This window comes from Parambassis ranga, chromosome 9 (assembly GCF_900634625.1).
Source record: "Parambassis ranga chromosome 9, fParRan2.1, whole genome shotgun sequence".
NCBI lineage: Eukaryota > Metazoa > Chordata > Actinopteri > Ambassidae > Parambassis > Parambassis ranga.
The window spans coordinates 9,547,784-9,567,528 of record NC_041030.1 but is presented as its reverse complement, the minus strand read 5'-3'; the positions used below and the strand labels follow the sequence as shown (position 1 = coordinate 9,567,528).

At 42.3% G+C, this 19,745-nt stretch overlaps 2 protein-coding genes across 3 annotated transcripts in view; one reads left to right on the top strand and one right to left on the bottom strand.

The window, feature by feature from the left end:
- The window catches only part of adgrv1 (adhesion G protein-coupled receptor V1), a 71,818-nt gene extending 65,574 nt beyond the window's left edge, over window positions 1-6,244 (bottom strand). Inside the window, exons 1-8 of the mRNA XM_028413821.1 lie at window positions 6,059-6,244; window positions 5,286-5,435; window positions 2,888-2,983; window positions 2,253-2,357; window positions 2,007-2,120; window positions 1,680-1,910; window positions 1,226-1,563; window positions 864-1,134 (exon numbers count right to left, since the gene is read on the bottom strand). Of these exons, the coding sequence (XP_028269622.1) occupies window positions 864-1,134; window positions 1,226-1,563; window positions 1,680-1,910; window positions 2,007-2,120; window positions 2,253-2,357; window positions 2,888-2,983; window positions 5,286-5,435; window positions 6,059-6,244 (1,491 nt within the window). The remainder of the gene's footprint in view (window positions 1-863; window positions 1,135-1,225; window positions 1,564-1,679; window positions 1,911-2,006; window positions 2,121-2,252; window positions 2,358-2,887; window positions 2,984-5,285; window positions 5,436-6,058) is intronic.
- A 10,482-nt stretch (window positions 6,245-16,726) lies between these two features.
- On the top strand, window positions 16,727-19,704 carry lysmd3 (LysM, putative peptidoglycan-binding, domain containing 3). 2 transcript variants are annotated; one of them, XM_028415197.1, is made up of 4 exons: window positions 16,727-16,883; window positions 17,724-17,791; window positions 17,927-18,202; window positions 18,485-19,704. In XM_028415197.1, exons 3-4 carry the CDS (start codon window positions 17,936-17,938, stop codon window positions 19,016-19,018), a joined length of 801 nt encoding a protein of 266 aa, XP_028270998.1. In that variant the 5' UTR covers window positions 16,727-16,883; window positions 17,724-17,791; window positions 17,927-17,935; the 3' UTR covers window positions 19,019-19,704. The 2 variants fall into 2 exon arrangements, with proteins under 2 accessions (XP_028270998.1, XP_028270997.1); XM_028415196.1 differs by lacking the exon at window positions 17,724-17,791 and having other exon boundaries at window positions 16,729-16,883.
- Window positions 19,705-19,745: the final 41 nt, after the last annotated feature.

The following is a 19,745-nucleotide window of genomic DNA, read 5'->3' as shown; positions in this document are numbered from 1 at the left end:
ACCAAATCAGCATAAGAGCAATTACAAAAACACAAATTGCCCCTCTTTGTAAATATGCCTGGTTTTACCAACAATTGCACTAAACAGTTTTGTTTATATCCTGTTTTTTGTTAGTAACATTGCATCGTGGTCACGCAAAGAAAAAAGGGGAGGAGGAACAGAGACGAAAGAAAACAAGTGAGACTGAAAGTAGTAAAACAGCCCTGAGCTAACTTTAGAGAGACATCCTCTTTAATTAACTCTGCTAAAACTGCTACAGCAGTTTCCATGAGCATTTAATGATGGCTCATTCACTTCTCTGGAACCTACACTTGTCTGACACATTCATAACATCTCACTGTATATCCTTTTTTGTAAATAATTAACACTGATTATATTACAGTTTATCCTGCAAGCGATTTCTGCTGAGTCAACTTGCTCTGAACAGATGGCAAACAGACCCTATAGTTTCACAACCTGAGGTAGAGTTCGGGTGTGTATTTGTATGACATCTTATGCCTTGAATATAAACAAGCCTTAGATCTGCCCACTGCTTTCACACATAGCCAAAGGGCTTGGATAAAGATGGAAGCTATAAAAACCTGTCACCACTTCACCCACACTTTAAAAAAAAAAAAAACACACAGAGAAACACCCCACACAGAGTGTGCCTGCTGTTTCCGCTTTGTTTTGAATCAGCCACATTAAGGAACACCCACAGAGCGGGGGGTCGGATTCTGCAAAATGTGCCAAGTTTGTCACTTTACCTTACAGTAGGTCAAACACACACATGTGTAACACATGCAACGGCATCTCAGACAAGTGCAGGCTGTTTTCCCCTCTCACACAAACCCATAAGGATAGAAAGAACATTGTAAACTCACCTCCATGGGTTCGTCGACCTCTGCGTTTCCAGTTACAGTTTTGGGCAGCAGTCTAAGAATAAAGGCTTCGGCCTCTTCAGGTTCACGGTCTGCCACAATGTTTATTGGAATCACGGCAGTCACTTGGCCGGCAGCAAATCTCACTGTCCCCTGCTCAGGTCTCAAATCATCTGACACTGGTGAAAGATCAGTGGAGTTTCTACTGATGGACCAGTTGGCAGATACAGCACCATAGCTGCCTCCATTTCTTACAATGATGATACCGTCGAACCTGAGGAGGAATAAGAAATTAAAATCATTACTTTGCATTTTTGCATTAATTACAAATCATAAATATATACCATAAATATAAAATTATCCACCTTTGTGTCACATCTTCATTGATGCTGATTGGCTGAATGACTGAGCTGCTGCTAATGGACAGGACACCGTGAGGCTTATCATTGGGCTCGATGGTCACCAGCACCGCATTGGGTGGTACTAGCACAGCATCTCCTCGGATGGTCTCCTCCAGCAAGACCAGATGGAAAGATTCAGCGATTTCTGGCACAATGTCATCGCTAATGTTAAACAACAGGCTGGTTTTGTAGACAAACGGAGGGAATGTGACAGTTCTGACTGCCTGTAGGTCGAAAAAATCCACAGCTGGTGTGGCGCTGCCCAGTCCTTCACCACTCACCACCATGTAGTCTATGGAGACCTAAAAACGTGAAAGTCCAGATGGTTTTGCATGCCATTGTTGTTTTGTTGTTGTTTTTACAGCATCACAATGTACATATATATTTCATTCTGTAAAACATAAAAAAAGAAATTAACCTCAGTGTCAACAGAACCAATGATTGGCCCATCCTCTGCCATTCGCCCGCGGGTCACATTGAGGGCAATGACTCCTGCAGACTCTGGTACTGCCATGATAGAGTGGGAAAATCGCAGTGGGCTATCATTACGCCGGATTCTCAGTTGGATGCTGCTGGCGTTGGGCCTGAGGAGGGCTCCACCTACCACACCTGTTAGCCTGACTGAAAACACTTCATCATCTTCTGGGATCTGGGAGTAGGAGAAACAGAAGCATGCTAGTACACAGCTCAAAACCTGATATACCAGAAATAATTTTAAAGGTACAGAAAGGAGGCAGATTAATACCTGGTCATCCCGAATGAGGACACTGAAACGCACTACAGACTGTCCTACAGGGATGGTGATGTTTCCTCTGTCTGGACTGAGGTCCTCAATAGCAGGGTTGGGACCTTCAGAGATCTGGGAGGACAGCAGCAAGCTGTCATTTGTATACTTTGGTATATGCATGCATGTAATGGGGGGTTTAACACATTATCTTCAACCAGCTAAAGTCTGGCAAGCTCTTAGAGTACTAAAGGTATAGCGTCTCACCTCAAAGTTCACAGTCACAGTCCCATATGTTCCCTTTTCTCTAATAAGCGTTAAAGGCACATACTGGTTCCTTCCTCTAGGTTCGTCAACGACAATCTCTTCGGTCTGAGATGAAGACACACAAAACAAACAGATTAACACTGCTCCTTATTTTGAAGTCAACCAAATTGTGAAACAAACAAATATATAAAACAGATAGATTAAATAAGATTCCAAAACGAAACACATAAACATAAAGAAAAAAGCATAATTGTATTCATACATATCCTCCTAAGGGCAGAAGACCTTTATTGATTCACGGAATGGCCAACTCCCAATCCAGCATATTATACCATCTGGTAGAGCTACACTTCGAACACTATAAACTCCTACTGGCAAGTCAACCACCACATATCTGCCTCACTGCAGCAGCAGGTCCAAAGTGCTCCACCCTGACCTCTAACTCAGCTGTTTCTGGTCACAAATACAAGAAAATACTTGTGGTTCAAGGTCCGCTGCTACAACCAGCAAACAGCACAAACTGGAGAAAATTCTCCAGTGCATTGTGTTGTGTATTGGAGCAAGTTGGAGCATATGTTACTGACTGTTTCTTTTCCACCTTTGATTGTGATTGTAGGTGTATGATGGTTTCTTACCGAGTTGAAGGCAATTATTCCAAAGGCGTTGTCGTTGGACAAGATGGTGATGGTCGCCTTGTTTGGTGTTCCCAGTGTCACGCCATTAGAAGAACTCTGGAATGAAATGGCTAGATTAAAAAAAAGTGTTTACACTCACACTCCTTAACATCCCCCCAACAGTTAATCCTGACATTCATGTGAAAAAACACAATGACTTTCTTATCCACTGTCATTCCTGTGCTCCCACTGAGCTGCCCCGGTGAGAAGGCACAAAGTCAGGAAGTACTGGTTGGTTTGTCCTGTTGGCTCTCAGCAGGATTCACCTTCACGACTTGTGCTGTGCTCTGTCATTCGGCACTAAGACCTGACAAACTTAAAATCTCAGCATGCATACAACCACTCGGTCATTTCACAAGGCTTATATTGTAAGTATTTAATCCAACAAAAATGTGATGTGTGCAAAGAAGTTTTATTTATTTATTTTATTTTTTTTTACTCTTGGCTGTACAGTAGAAAAACAGGCTTGTTATTGGGCCTAACTTTCTTGGGTATTCATTAGTGAGCTTACCAGTGTTTTCACAAGCATTTCACAGACCAATTCTCCTCAAGCCTCAAGTGCACAGGTTTCCACCAAAACATCCAAAATCCTTCTACAATATATGCTAATTAGTGAACATGCAGGCAGGAAAAATGATCACCTGTGGGAGTCTTGACACAGTTTGATAAACATAAACACAATTTCTGCCTCAAAGCATTTTTCCATTTTCCATTTTCTCAGCCAAACACAATCCAGCTGTAAATCCTTGAGTAAAACCACTGTGAGGCTTAAAGTGAGAGTGAGCAAAGCGGAAAATGACAAACAAGAAAGTACTTAGGCTATTCATCCCTCTATTCAAACAGGACTTTTTCTGTGTTGTAACAGAGCTTTCTTTCTGATGCTGAGCAGGTCCACTCATAGAATCTGACCGATTTCACAAAGCCAAGGCACAAAGTGAGCGGGGAGGCTGCTCGAACACATACACATACTCATATTGGTTTTCAAAGATACAGTCTCACACAGGCCCTAACATAAATCCTGCCTCCTTGAGTCTAATATAATACAGCTCGTGTGTTTTGGTGTTTTGTTCCTACACAGTGCTGGTAAGGCGCACCTGCTGTGGTGCAACAACAACAAGCCTGTTCTGTCATACTCAGCTGTTAACAAAGTCAATACAATACCTTCTATTAAAACAGATTTAACTGTCGGAAATGATAAATGTACCCTCAGCAATCTTTTATTTCTTACTTGTGCTGATCTATGACACTTCTTGTAGAGCACATTCATCCTCCAGACAGTCTTTCAGTAAGCTGATAGGCTAGCATTAGGGCAGAGCTTTGTCTCTGCTGTAGTGTAAACAGAAGAGGGCCTCATCTGCTCTTTCACTCTAGTAGCAGGCTACATGTGGGTTTGTGCTTCTGGATTTTAACCAGATGTCATAAAAATACTGTGTTAAATTGAAAACAGTGTGAAGAAAGTCTCAGTTGTTGACAGCTGTTCTGGGTTGTTTTGTAAATGTACATAGTTGACAGTCAGTGATTCACAATGACCTTTATCTGAGCTCTGTTAGTGGGGGATGAGATGAGGGCAGATAACAACACCAGACCCCCCCAGTTCATCAATCAGACTTGACAGCTAAAGGATACATGAAACCATGGAGATAGTCTATAGGTGTAAGGCCTTCTGAGCTGTGATTGTAATTCCTTTGACAAGGATAAAATAAAAACCTCAAATCACCTTTAAAACAGCTATAGGTGTCCCATGCACAACTTGCTTCAACTAGAGTACCTTTCGATGGTGTGGGGTTTGTAGCCTTTAATGCATGAAATGTTTGCAGTGTAAGAGGTTGAGAATCCATTCATTCATTGTGAAAGTATTCATCCACAACCATACAATGAATCCCCGACCTATGCAGAATTTAAGCCCATAGAATGGTCATGGACATTAAAGTCAGAAGGAACAGTTGATGAAATAATCACTTTATAAAATTGTGCAGTGAGGTCGTAGCTGTCAAAGATGGTTCGTTTTCACAAAATTGTGTTTTAGTGGGGAACCTCAAAAACAATATTTGGCCACACCCAGCCGACTCTCACACATCAAAGGCCTACAGCTCGGAGTGTCACACAGAGTTTACTGTGTGACACCCCCCGCTCCCCACTGCTCAGCAGCTGGGGTTAGGGTTTAAGATGGTCAGGGGCAGAATTAGAATAGTGGCGTTTTGTGGGAAGTAACTTGGAGCTCCGGAGAGATGAGAGAAAGAAGGAAGTGAAGAAAGAAAAACATTTGGCACACAACTGCAACACATGTGAGGCATAAAAAAAGATAGAAGGCATGCACACATAGCACACACACACAAACTTTAGAAAAGCAGCAGCTCACCTGAAGTCTAAGGTTGAAGGTAAATGTCTCATCAGCTTCAGGCAAGTCATCATCTTTCACAGCAATGAAGATGGTCTTACTGGACTCTGTGGACAACAGGAAGGCTGCAGCGTTGATGGCTTCAAAGTCCCCGGTGTCAATGCCCTCAAGCTGAGAGGAAACAATAGTGGAAATACTGCTTCATTAGTCCATCGACTCAGTATTTTTTTACATTCATATGAAATTGTAGGAGACATGGAAATAATATAAAATAATGGATCGATAATGTGTTTGAATGCTACAAGATGTCCAGCTGTGATGTTTTTGCATGTTTCAGCTACTGTATCTCTTCCAACAGAGGCAGACACAATGTTTGTTTTGCTTTACTTCCATGTCAGTTGTGCCTGCCTGATGTCGAATTTCCATGTTTTTCTTTTCATCCCGAGTAGATCCTGAGAGGAGGTCTGACGTTATACAGTATTTCATTGCCAGATAAGTAGCCCAGGTATAATAATTTATGTAACTAGAAAAACCTCCAGAAACACAACCATTCATCAGTCTGTATAACTTTCCAGACACCAACTGTGAGTGGCTGACACTAGCTCCATGTAGAGGACATAAAAGCCAAACTCCATCTATTTCCACTGCAGTTTTTCCTGCAGACACACTGGTCTTTTATGTCACAACCACTGTTTGCCAAAGATAGAAACCCTTCCCTTGTTCACTATTTCAAGAACTAGTGAACAAGGGAATGAATCAACTGTTCAGATTGAATGCTCAGAAAGTCATCATACCAGAACCAAAGCCGTCACATTGACCGGGTCTCCCACTCTTTCTACAACCAGCCGGACCACAGCGGTGCTGCTCTCGTTGACAACGAAGTCAGTCTGCCCCAGAAACCGCAGCGTGGCTGACTCTGACGTGGTGCCAGGGATGGACAGAGCCAGAATCAACCCAGCTAGCAGGAGGACAGGAAGCATTCCTATAAAGAGGAGATGAAAAAATGCAGGAAAAGTTATAAGGGCAGAATACATAGTGAAAGAAATGCATACTCATCCAAACAAAAGGGTGACGGGGAACACTTACAAAGTGAGCAGCATCTTGTTAGTTACTTGATACACTTTCAACTATCTTGAGTGGACAGTGGTATCTTGATAATCTTATGGCTGATCTGTCTGATAACTTGCATGAGTGTTGGAGTGTGCCCAATCACACATGTGTGGGCAACAGGATGCTGACTGCAGCTCACGTAATGTCCACAGGTGTCACTATTACCAGTTTAGAAGCTTTAAAGCTAATATGATCTGCAGGCGGTATGGAAGGGCCAGATGTTCAGAAGGCCTGCTGACTTTTGCAATGTGCAGCCAGGCTGGCTGGCAGGCTCGGTGGTCATTGTGGTCTAAATGATTCACAACATTATTCCATAATTTCAGCGGCTGTTGTCCTCATGTTGTCGTAACTGTTATAGCAGTTGCTGTTGAGTTTATTCTTCTTTGCCACATACATTTGATGTCATGCCTTCTTGTGTAATTTTGCATTGCCATTATTTTCTAATAAACTTTCCTGTCACTTCCTCTAATAACCCCCCTTACTTTCGCACCCTCTTCCTCTCTCCTCTGCTTTTCCTCTCCTCTCCTTCCTCCTCTGTCATCTCCCGCTTAGCTCTGTCACCCAGAATAATCCTAAAGCTGGATGGAGCCACTGAGACAGTTGTCATGGTTAACACAACAAAACAACACAGCATGACAAGCGTGGGGTGTAGCCAGCTTAAAGCTAAAATTGCAGCCACTCTGTCCTGTGTCTCCCCTCCCTGCTGCCTTTTACCCATCCCATTCATAATCTGCACTACACATCCTTGCCAACAGTATGAACACATAAAGTCTTTTTAAAAGTATTCGCTCTTAATTACAAGGTTGAAAACGAACATCAGCAGCTACGGTGGATGAAGTCATGTTTGGGTTTTTTTTTCTAACAGAAATCATTTAGGAAAGTTGGACATTGAAAATATCCTGTTTTTCATATGTTCCATTACTGTTATATCAATCTGAGTTATTCTCAAAATTGGTGGGTGTTAAAATAGCAACCATCCATCAATCAATTTGTTAGATTCATAAGGAGAATAAGACACTGTGTCAGCAAAAATGTTAATAAATGCAGTCGGACATAGATGTGGATGAGACAGAGAGGGAGAGTGTGATTGTATCTTGAACCTGATGTTAATCAGTGTATGTATGTGTTAATGTGCCACACATGCCAGCAGTGGAGAAACGGCTGGGAAATCCATCAAAATAGGATTTAGAGTTGGTGGGTAGAAGGGCTAGACAGTGGGGAGCAGAGGGTAAGGCTAAAGGGGAAAAGAGGTGAGTGTGTTGGGTGAGTAAAAGAGGCTGACATTGAATAAATCCTGTTATTTCTCTCTCTCTCTCTCTCTCTCTCTCTCTCTCTCTCTCTCTCTCTCTCCTGGAGTTGACAACTTTTTGAATGACTGACTGAAGGTTGTGGTAAAACACTATGAAAGGAAATCATCAATATTTGATGGTACATAATAGAATGTATTTAATCTTAATCTTTCAACATCATGATGACTTTCAGTACTCAAAACAGAAGGTCCAACTTCCCACAGTCTGTCTTGTGCATCAAAAGCTCCCTTCCATCCTCCCAAAGTAACATCCTTCAAAGGGCCCAATACAGAGCAGATGCTGTGTGGATGGCACAGGTCTGCTTCACAGGCTGCAGGGCGGTTTTTGTACTGGCATCTTGTGTTGTGCCAACCCTGACCCCAGGGGTTACAGAGACCCCAAGGACCTGTCTGTCACATCTAAAGGCAGCATGGAGTGCCTGGCGCAGACCTCTGACATTGATAAGACTAGGAGTCAGAGTTCATGTAGAGAGTTGCACAGAGGCACACACACTGACGTTTGCATACACGGTTACATTTGCCAGAGCTGCCACATTCAGTATAATGCATCCAAAATGCACAGCCTCAAAGCCTAGACAGGCAGCTCGGTGACGGTCCAGGACACTGGAGGGAGAACACACTGTCCATCACAAATATCCTGGGCCAAAGGAGCAGGCTGAGCCGAGGTCTCTGGGACCTGGCGCTCAAACAAGCCGCAGAGAAGCCCACAACTAAAGGACTTCACATTCTGAACATCCAAAATTGCTTTTATTGACTTATTCTTTGACTCCCTCCACATTTGTCTTCTTTCTATTGCCTAACATTTATTTCCTGGAACACAAATTGTATTGTATAAATATCTAGTATTGACTATATATAGTAGAGTCAAATGTATTCCACAAAGAGCACAACGGTGCAATAATTTGTACAATTTTCTAAAGCTGTTGTTTAAATTAGATTATTATCACGTTAAGCTTTGACTTAGCCATTTTTATACAGTGCACAATGATTCCAGCTGACATTTTAACTCTTCTAAAAATTCACAGTCATTATAGTGTTGTTGCACAAGTAGACTTTGTGCTTGCCAGGAAAGCTTCTTAGTCCTGGTCACTGAGCCACAACAAGAGTCCAACAGTTTCACAAGCTAAGCTCAGATCAAAGGAAACAATGTAAAAGCAGCACACAAACACTCACACTTCACTGTAAGTACAGCATCTCTTAGGTCTCCACCTCTTACTTTCTCTCATTTCTTATCTCTTTCTGTCACACGTCTTAACTTCTTGGGGACATTCCAAATGTTTCCATATCTCTGTGATGCATAACTTCACTTGACAGGTCAGCTTAAAAGCACCATGAAGAGTCACAGTGATAACATCAGTGCTGGTCTGTGAGGTTTGACCCCGTCACCTGTCGGCCCTTCTTAAAGCAGCATGCCGGTGTTAGGAGCCTGGTTCACAAAAACTGTTACATTGGATCCCTCGCAGAGGCACCACACACACACACAAACTTACTGATCTATTGGATATCTCTGTCTGAGGTGCTGAGGAGGTGTCTGGTTGCAGGGCTGCTCCCAGGGTCAGGGCTTGCCGCTGATACCTCTAGGGTTTCTCCTGACAGCGGCCTCTGTGTCATAATCTTTAGCATCAATTATTCACTGTAAGCCCAAGACTTAACAGTCAGACGATGGTAGTAAGTGTGACACTGCAAGATTCACTGTAGAGCGTGCCATGTACCCTGGCTTCAGTAAGTGGGATGATTAGCTATTATATGTTGTTACAACTGTGGACAAGGAAAAAGCTCTCATTTCTTTGTCCAATTAAACACAGCGTCCGCTTTTGCCACTGGGAGCTTCTCGTGGCAAAGTACCAGTCTATGTAACCATAATCAAGGACTTTGCTTTTCCCCATGTTATTTCACTGAGAATACTCACTATTACAAGCTTTAAAAAGTGGAAATCAATACCCTTACTTCCTTTTTACTGTGTGGGATAACAGCCTGTAGAGTTTTAATCAAGGGCTTTCCCATGCGGCATCCCTGCCCTGAGGCTTCCCTGGTCCTAAGACGCCCATGGTGAAGAGTATGTGGTTATGTCTGGCAGTTCATTGCTCAAATGCACACATGTATACACACACACACATACAGAGCGAATTCCAGTTTTCTGACACTGGGAGGCCTGCAGTGGCATCTCATTCATCAATCTTACAGCTCTGGTTGGTGATCTGGAGTCAGTCTGACCACAAAAAGAAACTGCTCTGTCATTAAGATCAAATAATATAACAGCGTTCCTGGAACATTAGTGTGTCTCCTCCATTCAAATTCATGCTAAATACCATGCAAACAGACTGACAGGCATACATGGACATAAAGGACAGAGGTGATAACAGTGATATATATGTAAATACATCACTGTTTAAATGGTTATGTTTATATAATGGAAGAGGTAGGTACAAAGTCAGTTCTTAAGCGCTGTAAACATTGGAAAATGGAAGTGCCCTGTGGTTGGATGGCCGATTTACAGTCCTGAGGTCAGGCAGAACATGAAAAATGCATAATGTGAACATTTGGAATCCAGTTAGCTCAAAACATAAGGATAAAGGTATTATAAAGGCTGCTAATACTGCACAAAGGCGCTCAATAATTATACTGTATCATATAAAAAAAAAAGTATTTATATTTTAATGTGGCTGCTGTATTAAATTGGTTTGTCAGTTTCATTCGTGTTTGTCCCCAAAACCATAGAGCCTACCCTCTCTGTTTATTGGACTGGTTTCTGTTTGAGTTGTACTCCACACTAAGCGATGCCACCAGCCCAATGTGTGTCGAGCCCTCAGAAACCACCCACCGTCCGTTCTCAGCCTGGCTGAGATGCGGCTGCCATTCCCGGTCAGCTCACAAGCCCATAATTGCACTTCGCATGTAGTTTCTGCCTCCAGTATTTTTAGATCAGTGAATGTTCTCGCCATACGGAGAAGTCGGGTAGAAGAAATTAAGAAACTTAATAAGCGAGTAGAGCTAAAACATACATCATTAACTCTGACAAAAACTCTGCATTACTCACTGGGCTTATTTTGAGCTCTACCCAAAAAACAGAATTCTGTTTATTTTCAGGGGGAAAAAAACAAGAAAAGTCCAACAAAAAGAGGGCGAGAAATGTTTGTGAAGTGAACATGGCAGCTTCCTGATTTGCAACCAAATTATGCTATTCCACATAAGGGGACCTAGAAAACAGTTGAGTGAATCCTCTCTAAAGAGCAAAAATGCATGAGGTCAGCCCTCAAGCTATTGTCAGACGATACTTTTCAACCAGGCATTTCTCCTTCAGGGGCAAGAGACTGCCAATCAAGTGTGCATTTTACTGTGAAAAAAGACAGAGAGAGGGAGTTTTCCCGAAGGTATTGTCCACATGACCGTGGTCGGCTGCTCTTAAGTCGAGCCAACGGCATCTCACATCCCCAATTGAAAACAAGAGTTTTTTTCTTCTTCTCGGGGAAGGAATGGATATAGAAAAAGGAAAGTGGTTCCAATTGAGTAGGAACCAGTGCATGAGCAATTTAGAGTGTTTTCTAGTTCGAGCACTGGCTGACTGATTAGCCTGTATGACACACAGTGACGGCGGCAGACAGAAAAAAACACTTTCATGAGATTAAACAAGGTTGCGCTCTCCATAGTCTCACAGACCAAAGGGCCAAATTAGAAAGGGTATTACTTCATTGCATGTAACTGGTTGGGCCTGGATAAAAATGCTAATTGCATTTCAAAAGAGTTCACAAAATAGAGAGGCAACCCAGAACGGGGGTGTATTTTCATTGGAGGAGAAGCGGGACTTTACGATTCACTGACCAGCGCACAATTTTGAGGAGCAGGCTTTTGTTCGCTCATGCTCCTTTTTGTGTTTTGTGTGCATTTCTAACATTGCCACAGTTCTCTATTCTTTTGTTTCACCCACTTTTTGGCATGCTGGCCTACTCTCCAACAGCATCCAAAACCATCCTATTCAGACTCACTTCTTTTCTCTCAGCTCTACTCTATCACGTCTAAACAAGAACACGCACAGCACACACATCCTCGGTACAGTAGGTGTGGGACAGCCCCTGTTTCAGGCTTTTTCCGCATAGGAAAACTAAGAGCCAGATGGCAGGACTGAAGAGGAGGAAAAATTCTGAACAAGGGTGGTCAACCAATCTTAATTATTAGAAAAGGATGGAGCAGGTTCATTGTACAGTCATTCAACCAAATGTTTGTTATGTAATAGTGAATATGAGTATGAATCACAAGTCTGTCTTCACATAAAGATGCAAGGAAGATTTTACTTTTTGTTGTTTATTACCAAATGACCCAAATCATTTGAGATGTATTACTCAGGAAGCTGTCGTTTTTAATGAGAGGCACTGAGACACAGTGGATGAACACATCTTTTTATGACAGTGAACACATGCTGCCACATCGCAGTCACGCTCGGATCAACCACCGCAACCTGCACGAGGAGCTCCTGTGCCATGACCGACAACAGAGCACAATGAGGGAAGTGAGAGATAAACAGAGAATGACAAGAAAAGAAAGGAAGAGGGCCTGATGGGGCTTACACACACATTCACCCATGCAAGTAAGAGAAAGGAGCTGCAGTAAAAAAAGAAGAATCGGGATAGATACCCGTGATGTCCTTCCAGCCGAACACAAAGTGTGACCTACTCAACCTGACTTGCTTAACGTAGGACAGTCGGGAAGCAGGGGCAACAAGGGATGTGTTCCACGTGGCTCCACGTGGGGTAGGACTCCTGGGGATTTATGACCAGACAGAGGGACCCATGCAGGGGGCCTGCTTGGTGAAAGAATGGGATCAATGAAGAACAATCAAGGATTTGTTCAATTATCAAATAAGGCTGGGGAGCATTGGGATAAAACATCACTCAATGGTCAGAGGGGGGAAAAATAAGAATAGATGCTTTCAACAGTCATTGATTTAATTTGTACAGAGTCTAGCCAAGATAATGTGAAGCACAGGACACAGCCGTGCAGATTTATTTTATTTGACTCTATGTTTTGATAACCTAGCAAAGGATGTGTCTCAGTGGACCTTGAAATTATTTTTATGCAGTTTGCAAGTTTGAATAAAACTGCTTGGGTTTACCTGAATTTATATGCACTTATTATAGTGCCATAAATTTAAAAAAAGCTTTACCTTCAGTTGTGTTTTTATTGATAATTCATTGCTTTTGTTGGATCTATTATAGAAACCAGTGATGCATTAGCAGAAAAGCTTTTGAGATCTGAGGCCATTAGCTTATTTAGCATCAAAGAGGTCAGAGTTCAAGTTTAATACCCAAAGGAAGACTTTGAAAACAGAAAACAAGATGTAACATAAATGTGTGTGTATGTGCGTACATATGAGCGTGTGATTATGAGAGTTGACAGCGAGGTCACGGCCGAGGGTTTGCTGCAGTGCCCGCATTAGAAGCCTCTCACCGGGAACAATATGTGGTTGGTCAGGCCCACTAAGGAGACCTCAGGATTGTTGGCCATCGCTTACAGCCCACCACTTTCCTGTACCGCTGCTCCAAACACAACAACTACTAAAACATGATACTCTCTTGTATGCTTAAGCATGAACTGTCAAAAGATTTTTCAAACAAGGCTTTATAATCCAAGCGAACATTGCAGGAGACTTATGAGTTGAGTTTTGTCCAGTCACTAAATCTAAAATCCGCTGAGTCATAATTTCAAGACATTGTCAAATTAAGATAGCACTTTAACGACAGGCTGACATGACAACAGGGAGTCCTGACTATCAGAAAGCAGCTGTTGCAACAACAGCCACATATCACAAAAAAAACATTTTGTACCTCAGAAAAAGATAAGATAAGGTATAACTAATTTTACCCTTACACATTTTCCTGCATATGCTTTTTCTTCTTTCACCCTATAAGCACACTTTGTCTCTTCTATGTCTCCTCTTGGAGTCCTAATTATAGTGTCTGCCCACAGCAGAGCATTTTTCCCATGCTGGCCGAATATCACATAATCAAGATGCAGTACCCAGAAATGACTGAAAATCACTGAAAATAAAGGGTGGTTTTAAAAAGTTTATCTCTATGTATTAAAATAAAATAAAAATAATCTAAAATCTAATTAGATTACATATGCACAAACCAATCAAAAATGTTGTAAAGCCTAATCCTAAATTAGCATTCAGCCAACGCCAGATGTAAGATAAGGATCATGGAATGCTATTCTGTCTGAAGGAAACGGCCATTTGAGAAAAAAACATGAGAAAGAAGGTGCGCTCTGAAGGTGTGGAAATGAAAACCAGAACCAATGAGTTGTAGCTCTGCTGGTTTTCTTTTCCCACATCACTAAAAATGGAAAAGCAAGGCAAGTGTAGTCTTTTGTGTTAAGTTTACCTGTGTACATTTTTACAGAAAAACAAAAAATGTTAACTCTTGTCCTTATACATGAGGCTAATAAGGAACTATGATAGATCTCAAATCACAGAGCAGCTGTTAAGTCATGCACAGGTCCAATTCCACCTTACAAAGGTCCTTCCTTCAACAGATAAAGACATGCTTTACAACTCTTGCCCCTAACTGTGCTCACAGTGATTTCACAGTGCACAGATCAGTGTGTAGGAGGGAGGGTGGGGTGGTAGCCTGTTGCGTGTAGAAGAGGTGCTGTATCTTCATCCACCATTTCCCTCCATCACCACACACTGAGAATGCAAGCCCATCTCATCCCCGCCAAACATCAATCTCTTCCCGTCTGCTATGTGCAACACTTCAGCACCTTTCATCAATGAGCAGGCTCTGTTTATGGCACTGCCCCCTTTTGTACTGTGCAGCCATTAGGAGGGGGTGAGACAGAAGGGGAGAGAGGCAGGCAGTAAAACAGTTTCCGCCCAGTGAATCACATTCAGACCCTCACACAAGCGAATGGGGGCTGACCCCTGCCAGGCAATGACATAAACACTGACAAACAAAGGACCTGAGCTCTGAGCAAGTGAGGATGTTATAGGATCCAAATCTGCAAATACAAACTGACGTATAGGTCAAGAATGATGGAAACAGAGACAGCAGCTTTAGGGGAAAGTCAACAGGAAGTTTTTCATGGCAACTTTTGTAAACAAAGAAACATCCAATATGATTAAACTACTTCCACAAACAGACATTTAAGAAAGAGGTAAATATTGGTGCTAAGGGAAAGCAGGTGTAACTGCTGAATGGATACAGCAGCTCCCACCCTTCCCACCCTCCCTCTCTATGAGAAAAGGATTTAACTCTGCTGAGGCACCACAGAAGAGGCAACAAAAGAGATTTGCAAGGGACGCACCAAGATGACATCATGTCAAATCAATTAGAGATAAGAAGGACATATTTAATTATTCAATGACTGCAAACCGCACCCCATCAACTGGTGTAAATTATGACGCCTTGGACATCTGCGTAAAATACAGAAGCAGGAGCACAATGAGGCTTCAGGGCACCACTCGTTTATTTAACAGTAGCAGCACATGTGCGCAACTCAGAGTGTGCCAAGATTACTTATAGGCCGAGTAAGCCTATAGATTAGTCAGCGGAGTCTTTATGAGAAGGTCCGCAGCTCACCATGTGTGGCAGTTGTTTTATTTCAGTGGGAGAGAGAGAGAGAGAGAGAGAACCCCACACAAAGCGCAGTAATCACACTGGAGATCCTGGATGTAACCATGGAAGCGTTTGTCTCCGTCCTCAATGGGCAGCCCGGCCATTCACTTATACTGATTGCGCTGAATCAATATTTAGGCTTTTCAATTTTATTAGCTGCTCCGAGGGGTATTTTTGGCACAGCGCGAAAAGAAATTAGCAGTGGCCAAGCACTTTTAATCGCTTTCTTATAGTCTTACACAATGCGTCTGCTTGAGCTGTCTGGCATAATTGATGAGGAGTATCGCTACTCATTTGTTTCCTTTATTCTCTGCACTATTAATCTAGAACTGGCAAGAAGCATTTGGAGTCACCAATCATCTCGGACTCGCTTGCTGAAAAATAAATCTAAGACGTTTGCATTGTCCTGCATGTGTGCCACAAAGCCCTCACATCCTCGCGTCTTTTTTATGAATCCTGCAAAGTTTTGCTGGACGCCACACATCCTCACAAAAAGCCCGTCATAATGACGAACACAAACATATAAGGAAAAAAGAGATGTAACATAAATCATGTCAACTTACCTGACGTCTTGCTTGGCCGCTCAGTCCAAGATAAATGACTATAATGTCTTTATTTCTGTGGATAACATGGGTAAGCGCTCCCGAGGTCTGCAGCTCCACCTCTTCTCAAACAGCAGCTGATAACTGCATCTTTCAATCGGTAATTCCTTCAGCAGCTTTTCAGTTCCCGGTGAACAACATGGGATGAAGCGCGTCTGTCATCTAACGGGACTGAAGCCGGTGGAAATAACGGGGACAGAGCGATCCCCCTTCTCCTCTCCTCTCTACTACACACAACTCCGGGCCCCCGCAGCCATGTGGAGGCTCCTGCTAACTGTACAAACACAGCTCACTGCCCCGACAGAAACATTCGTTTGCAGCTTCTCCGAGACTCAAGCTCGTCTCCTGCTCGCTGCCTAATAAGACAAGATGTTTTAATCCCATTTGTCTCTCAAGGGTGCACACCATGGTGCACACACAGTGTGGAGGTGGTAGACAGCGCCACCCCGTGGGCCGCAACGGCATAATCCCAAATCTTACAAAAATTAGAGTTTAGAAACTTAAAATTAAAAAAAATGTTTTTGACACATGTTTACATTATACTATTTAACAGTTTCTGTCGGCCATCTACCTTTCCCCATACAGTTGGAGAAATTCACACCACAAACCAAAATGTTCCCCACCTGGAGGTCTAAAAACAAATGGGTGAAATTTTCCACATTTGTTACTCGTCTATAGATATTGTCTGATCTCCTGCAGTAGTTTTATGCAGACAGGCTACTTTTTCAAGATAGATTCACCACCTGAACGGAAACGCGGGATGCTAACAAAACACTTTGTCATTTTTTTCCAAATAGAGGTGTTCTGAAGTCGTATGCGTAAAACGTAATTACGTAATCGTTTTGTTGACGTGGCGTGAGCGGTAGCAGTTGAACATTAGCTAGCAGGTTAGTAACGGACCGACCCCGGACAGGAAGAGTCCGGAGATAAGCCTGTGGGAGTATGGACATTTTTGATGGAAACTAACCGACCGGTGTTCACTCTTTAGGTAAAGACAGCTGTTGATGACTTGCTGTAGAGTTTTTTTTAACCACCGAGCACGCTGCAGTGGCTGCTAACATTAGCTACATAACATATACGTTAGGTAGCACTAGCTTAGCCTGTACAGATGGATTCAGCTTGCTAACTTCGCACGAATTCTTGGAAACACCGAATAATCGCGTGAACAGACGCGTTTCTTAACTTGTTCCTACTCTTATTCGTTGTTTTGGTCAGGTAACGCGACTACACCGTGAAGGGTAAGACTGTGGTGTAACATATGTTCGTTTGCCTAAGCACTCGTTACCGAGGCGTTTTAGCCACCATAACTCTTTGCGAGCGACACTAGTTTAACACAGAATAAGAGGATCATTATTAGTGTGATTATGGTTGACACCTTCAAGTAATAGCTGCTGCTAAGGTGGTTAGCTCTACACTGTTGTAGACGTATTGCAATTAGTTTGAACGGAAACTTGGAGAAAAGGCTGCCTTCCTTCTTCATAACAATTGCGTCACACTTGTGATAGGGGAACAGGCTGGTGGTTAAATTTCCCGATAAGATGTGTTTTACTGATAGTTTCCGTCTTAAGGAATGACAGCGAAACACAAATACACAAACAGAAGGCTTCAACATTTCCAGGGTGGGATACTGCCACCAGCTAAACTCTGGAAATATGGAAGCGGCCTATAGATTTCAGACCCTAATCGATGAATTGCTATTGAGTATGTGTTGCTTTTGAACATGGATCTTTTAGTGGCAGGTCGTGTACCACATTTAGGTTTAGATGTTCTTGTGTTTACTGATCATATCAAATGAGACGGTCACCCTAACTGTAATTTACATTTCCAGGACTGCCAGAGGCCAGGACTGCTTCTTTTGTAAAATTAGTTGAAGTGTACACACACTTGCTATCTACTGTACGTATTGCACTTATTGTGGGATATATTCTTATTTATATGTCCTCTTTCACTTTTCTGGCTTGTTATTAAAACTTATGTAAGGGATGACATTGTTCTCACTGGATTTTTATGTTTTTTTCTTTTGCTGCACAGTGAAGAAAAATGTCCAGCAGAAGCCAGCACTATGGGTTCCAGTCAGCCACCATGGTGCAGCCTGCCAATGGCGGTCATGCATACTTATTTGCAAACAACGGCTCAGAGAATGATATGTCGGAGGAGGATGGGGAAAGCTATGAGTTAAGGCCACGTGGTAAAGAGAGACTGCGGAGGAGCACCTCCAGAGAGAGAATGGATGATATTATCTACCTGACCAGAGATATCCAGGAGGGTGACACCCTGAACAGTATTGCTCTGCAATACCATTGCTCAGTAAGTATTAGCAAAGTTGCTTAAAAAAACAGTTCGATATTTACATCAATAATGGCTCAAATAGTAATGCTGTTTTGCAGTTTATGTAGAAAAAAGGTACAAGGGATTTACATGCCCTGTAGACAGCTGAATATATTTAATATTTATTATGCACATGAAAAAAATTAAGATTATAATCCAGTGGTCCACTGATTTCAGAATATTCAGGGAACTGTGGATTTTAGGGCATTCTTAAGTCTGTAAGCAGTGTATAAATTAATCTTTCTTCTGTATTATTTTTAGGTGGCTGACATTAAGCGAGCCAACAACCTCCTGACAGAGCAAGACTTCTTTGCTTTGCGATCAGTAAAGATCCCAGTGAGGCGCTTTAGTGTCCTTACTGAGACTCACGCCTCTGCTCCTCTATCTGCCTCTCCAACGGGCGCTAGGCGCCTGCCTCAGATATCACCTGTCACGTCCCTGCCTGCTGAGTCCTCCACAGACTCTTCCTCCTCTACTGACAGCGTGGAAGGATTCCTCATGGAGAAGGACAAAGACATTGAGCAACTGGTGAAATCCACAGGACCATCTCGAAGCAGCCTCAGTGAGGTTGTTTCATCCTTAACACTACAACAACAACAACAACCTCTGTTAGGAGAAGTGGAGTATAAACCAACACCGAAAAAGGACCCTTACTATGGGGCAGACTGGGGCATGAGATGGTGGACTGCTGTGGTCATTATGCTGGTTGTTGGCATCGTCACGCCTGTGTTTTATCTGTTGTACTATGAGGTTCTTGTAAAACCTGATGGCAGCGTGCAAGACAAGCCTGGTTAAAGAGTACATTCCATGTGACGGTCCATTTGCATTTACATGCTTTTTAACAAGAAACACTTGAGTTGAAAATGGTTCTAGCTGTCCTTTGTCACATTTAGACTAGATACTCTGATATTGTTGTCAGTGTATCCAGTAGATTTGTGATGTTTTTTGCAGACGCCCGTGCTGCTTCCCAGCAGCAACAATGAGTAATCAGTGGAATTAAGGCAGTTTTACTCAGTTTGGTACAACTGCATTTTTAGCCATGTTAGGTAATAGTGTATTTTCCAACAGTATTTGTTAATTAGAATTAATTTATTTAAAGACTATGAGCACTAGTCTTTACATACACTATCAGTATTGGGAGATACCAGTTAAAATGTTTCCATTTTTTTTCCCCAATTTAAACTTGCTTGAAACTGTCTTTGTTTGAGCTTGCCTTGAGAGAACTGCATTTTTTTATAACCTCTATAAATAACCTCTTAGAGCATGGTGAGGAAATGGGGAAATGCACAATATTCCCACAATAATTCACACCTGTAATAATTGTAACAACTTTCAATCTTTGTTATTTAGCCCTTTTATTTTATCAGTGTTCACTTGATATTTTATGACATCAGAGCATCCTTTGTGGTTAACAGTATGTGCCTTTCAACCTGTGGAAATGTGCTACAGGCTGGAGAATAAATAAATATATTTTGAATAAATTATTGCAAGTCTGCACATACCTTTGCTTTTGTTATTTACA

What these genes read in the sequence shown, in the direction of transcription:
- lysmd3 (XM_028415197.1), top strand. Translation starts at nt 17,936, where the DNA reads ATGTCCAGCAGAAGCCAGCACTATGGGTTCCAGTCAGCCACCATGGTG. An exon ending in CTCTGCAATACCATTGCTCA is followed by an intron (nt 18,203 to 18,484) that starts GTAAGTATTAGC and finishes TATTATTTTTAG; the next exon opens with GTGGCTGACATTAAGCGAGC.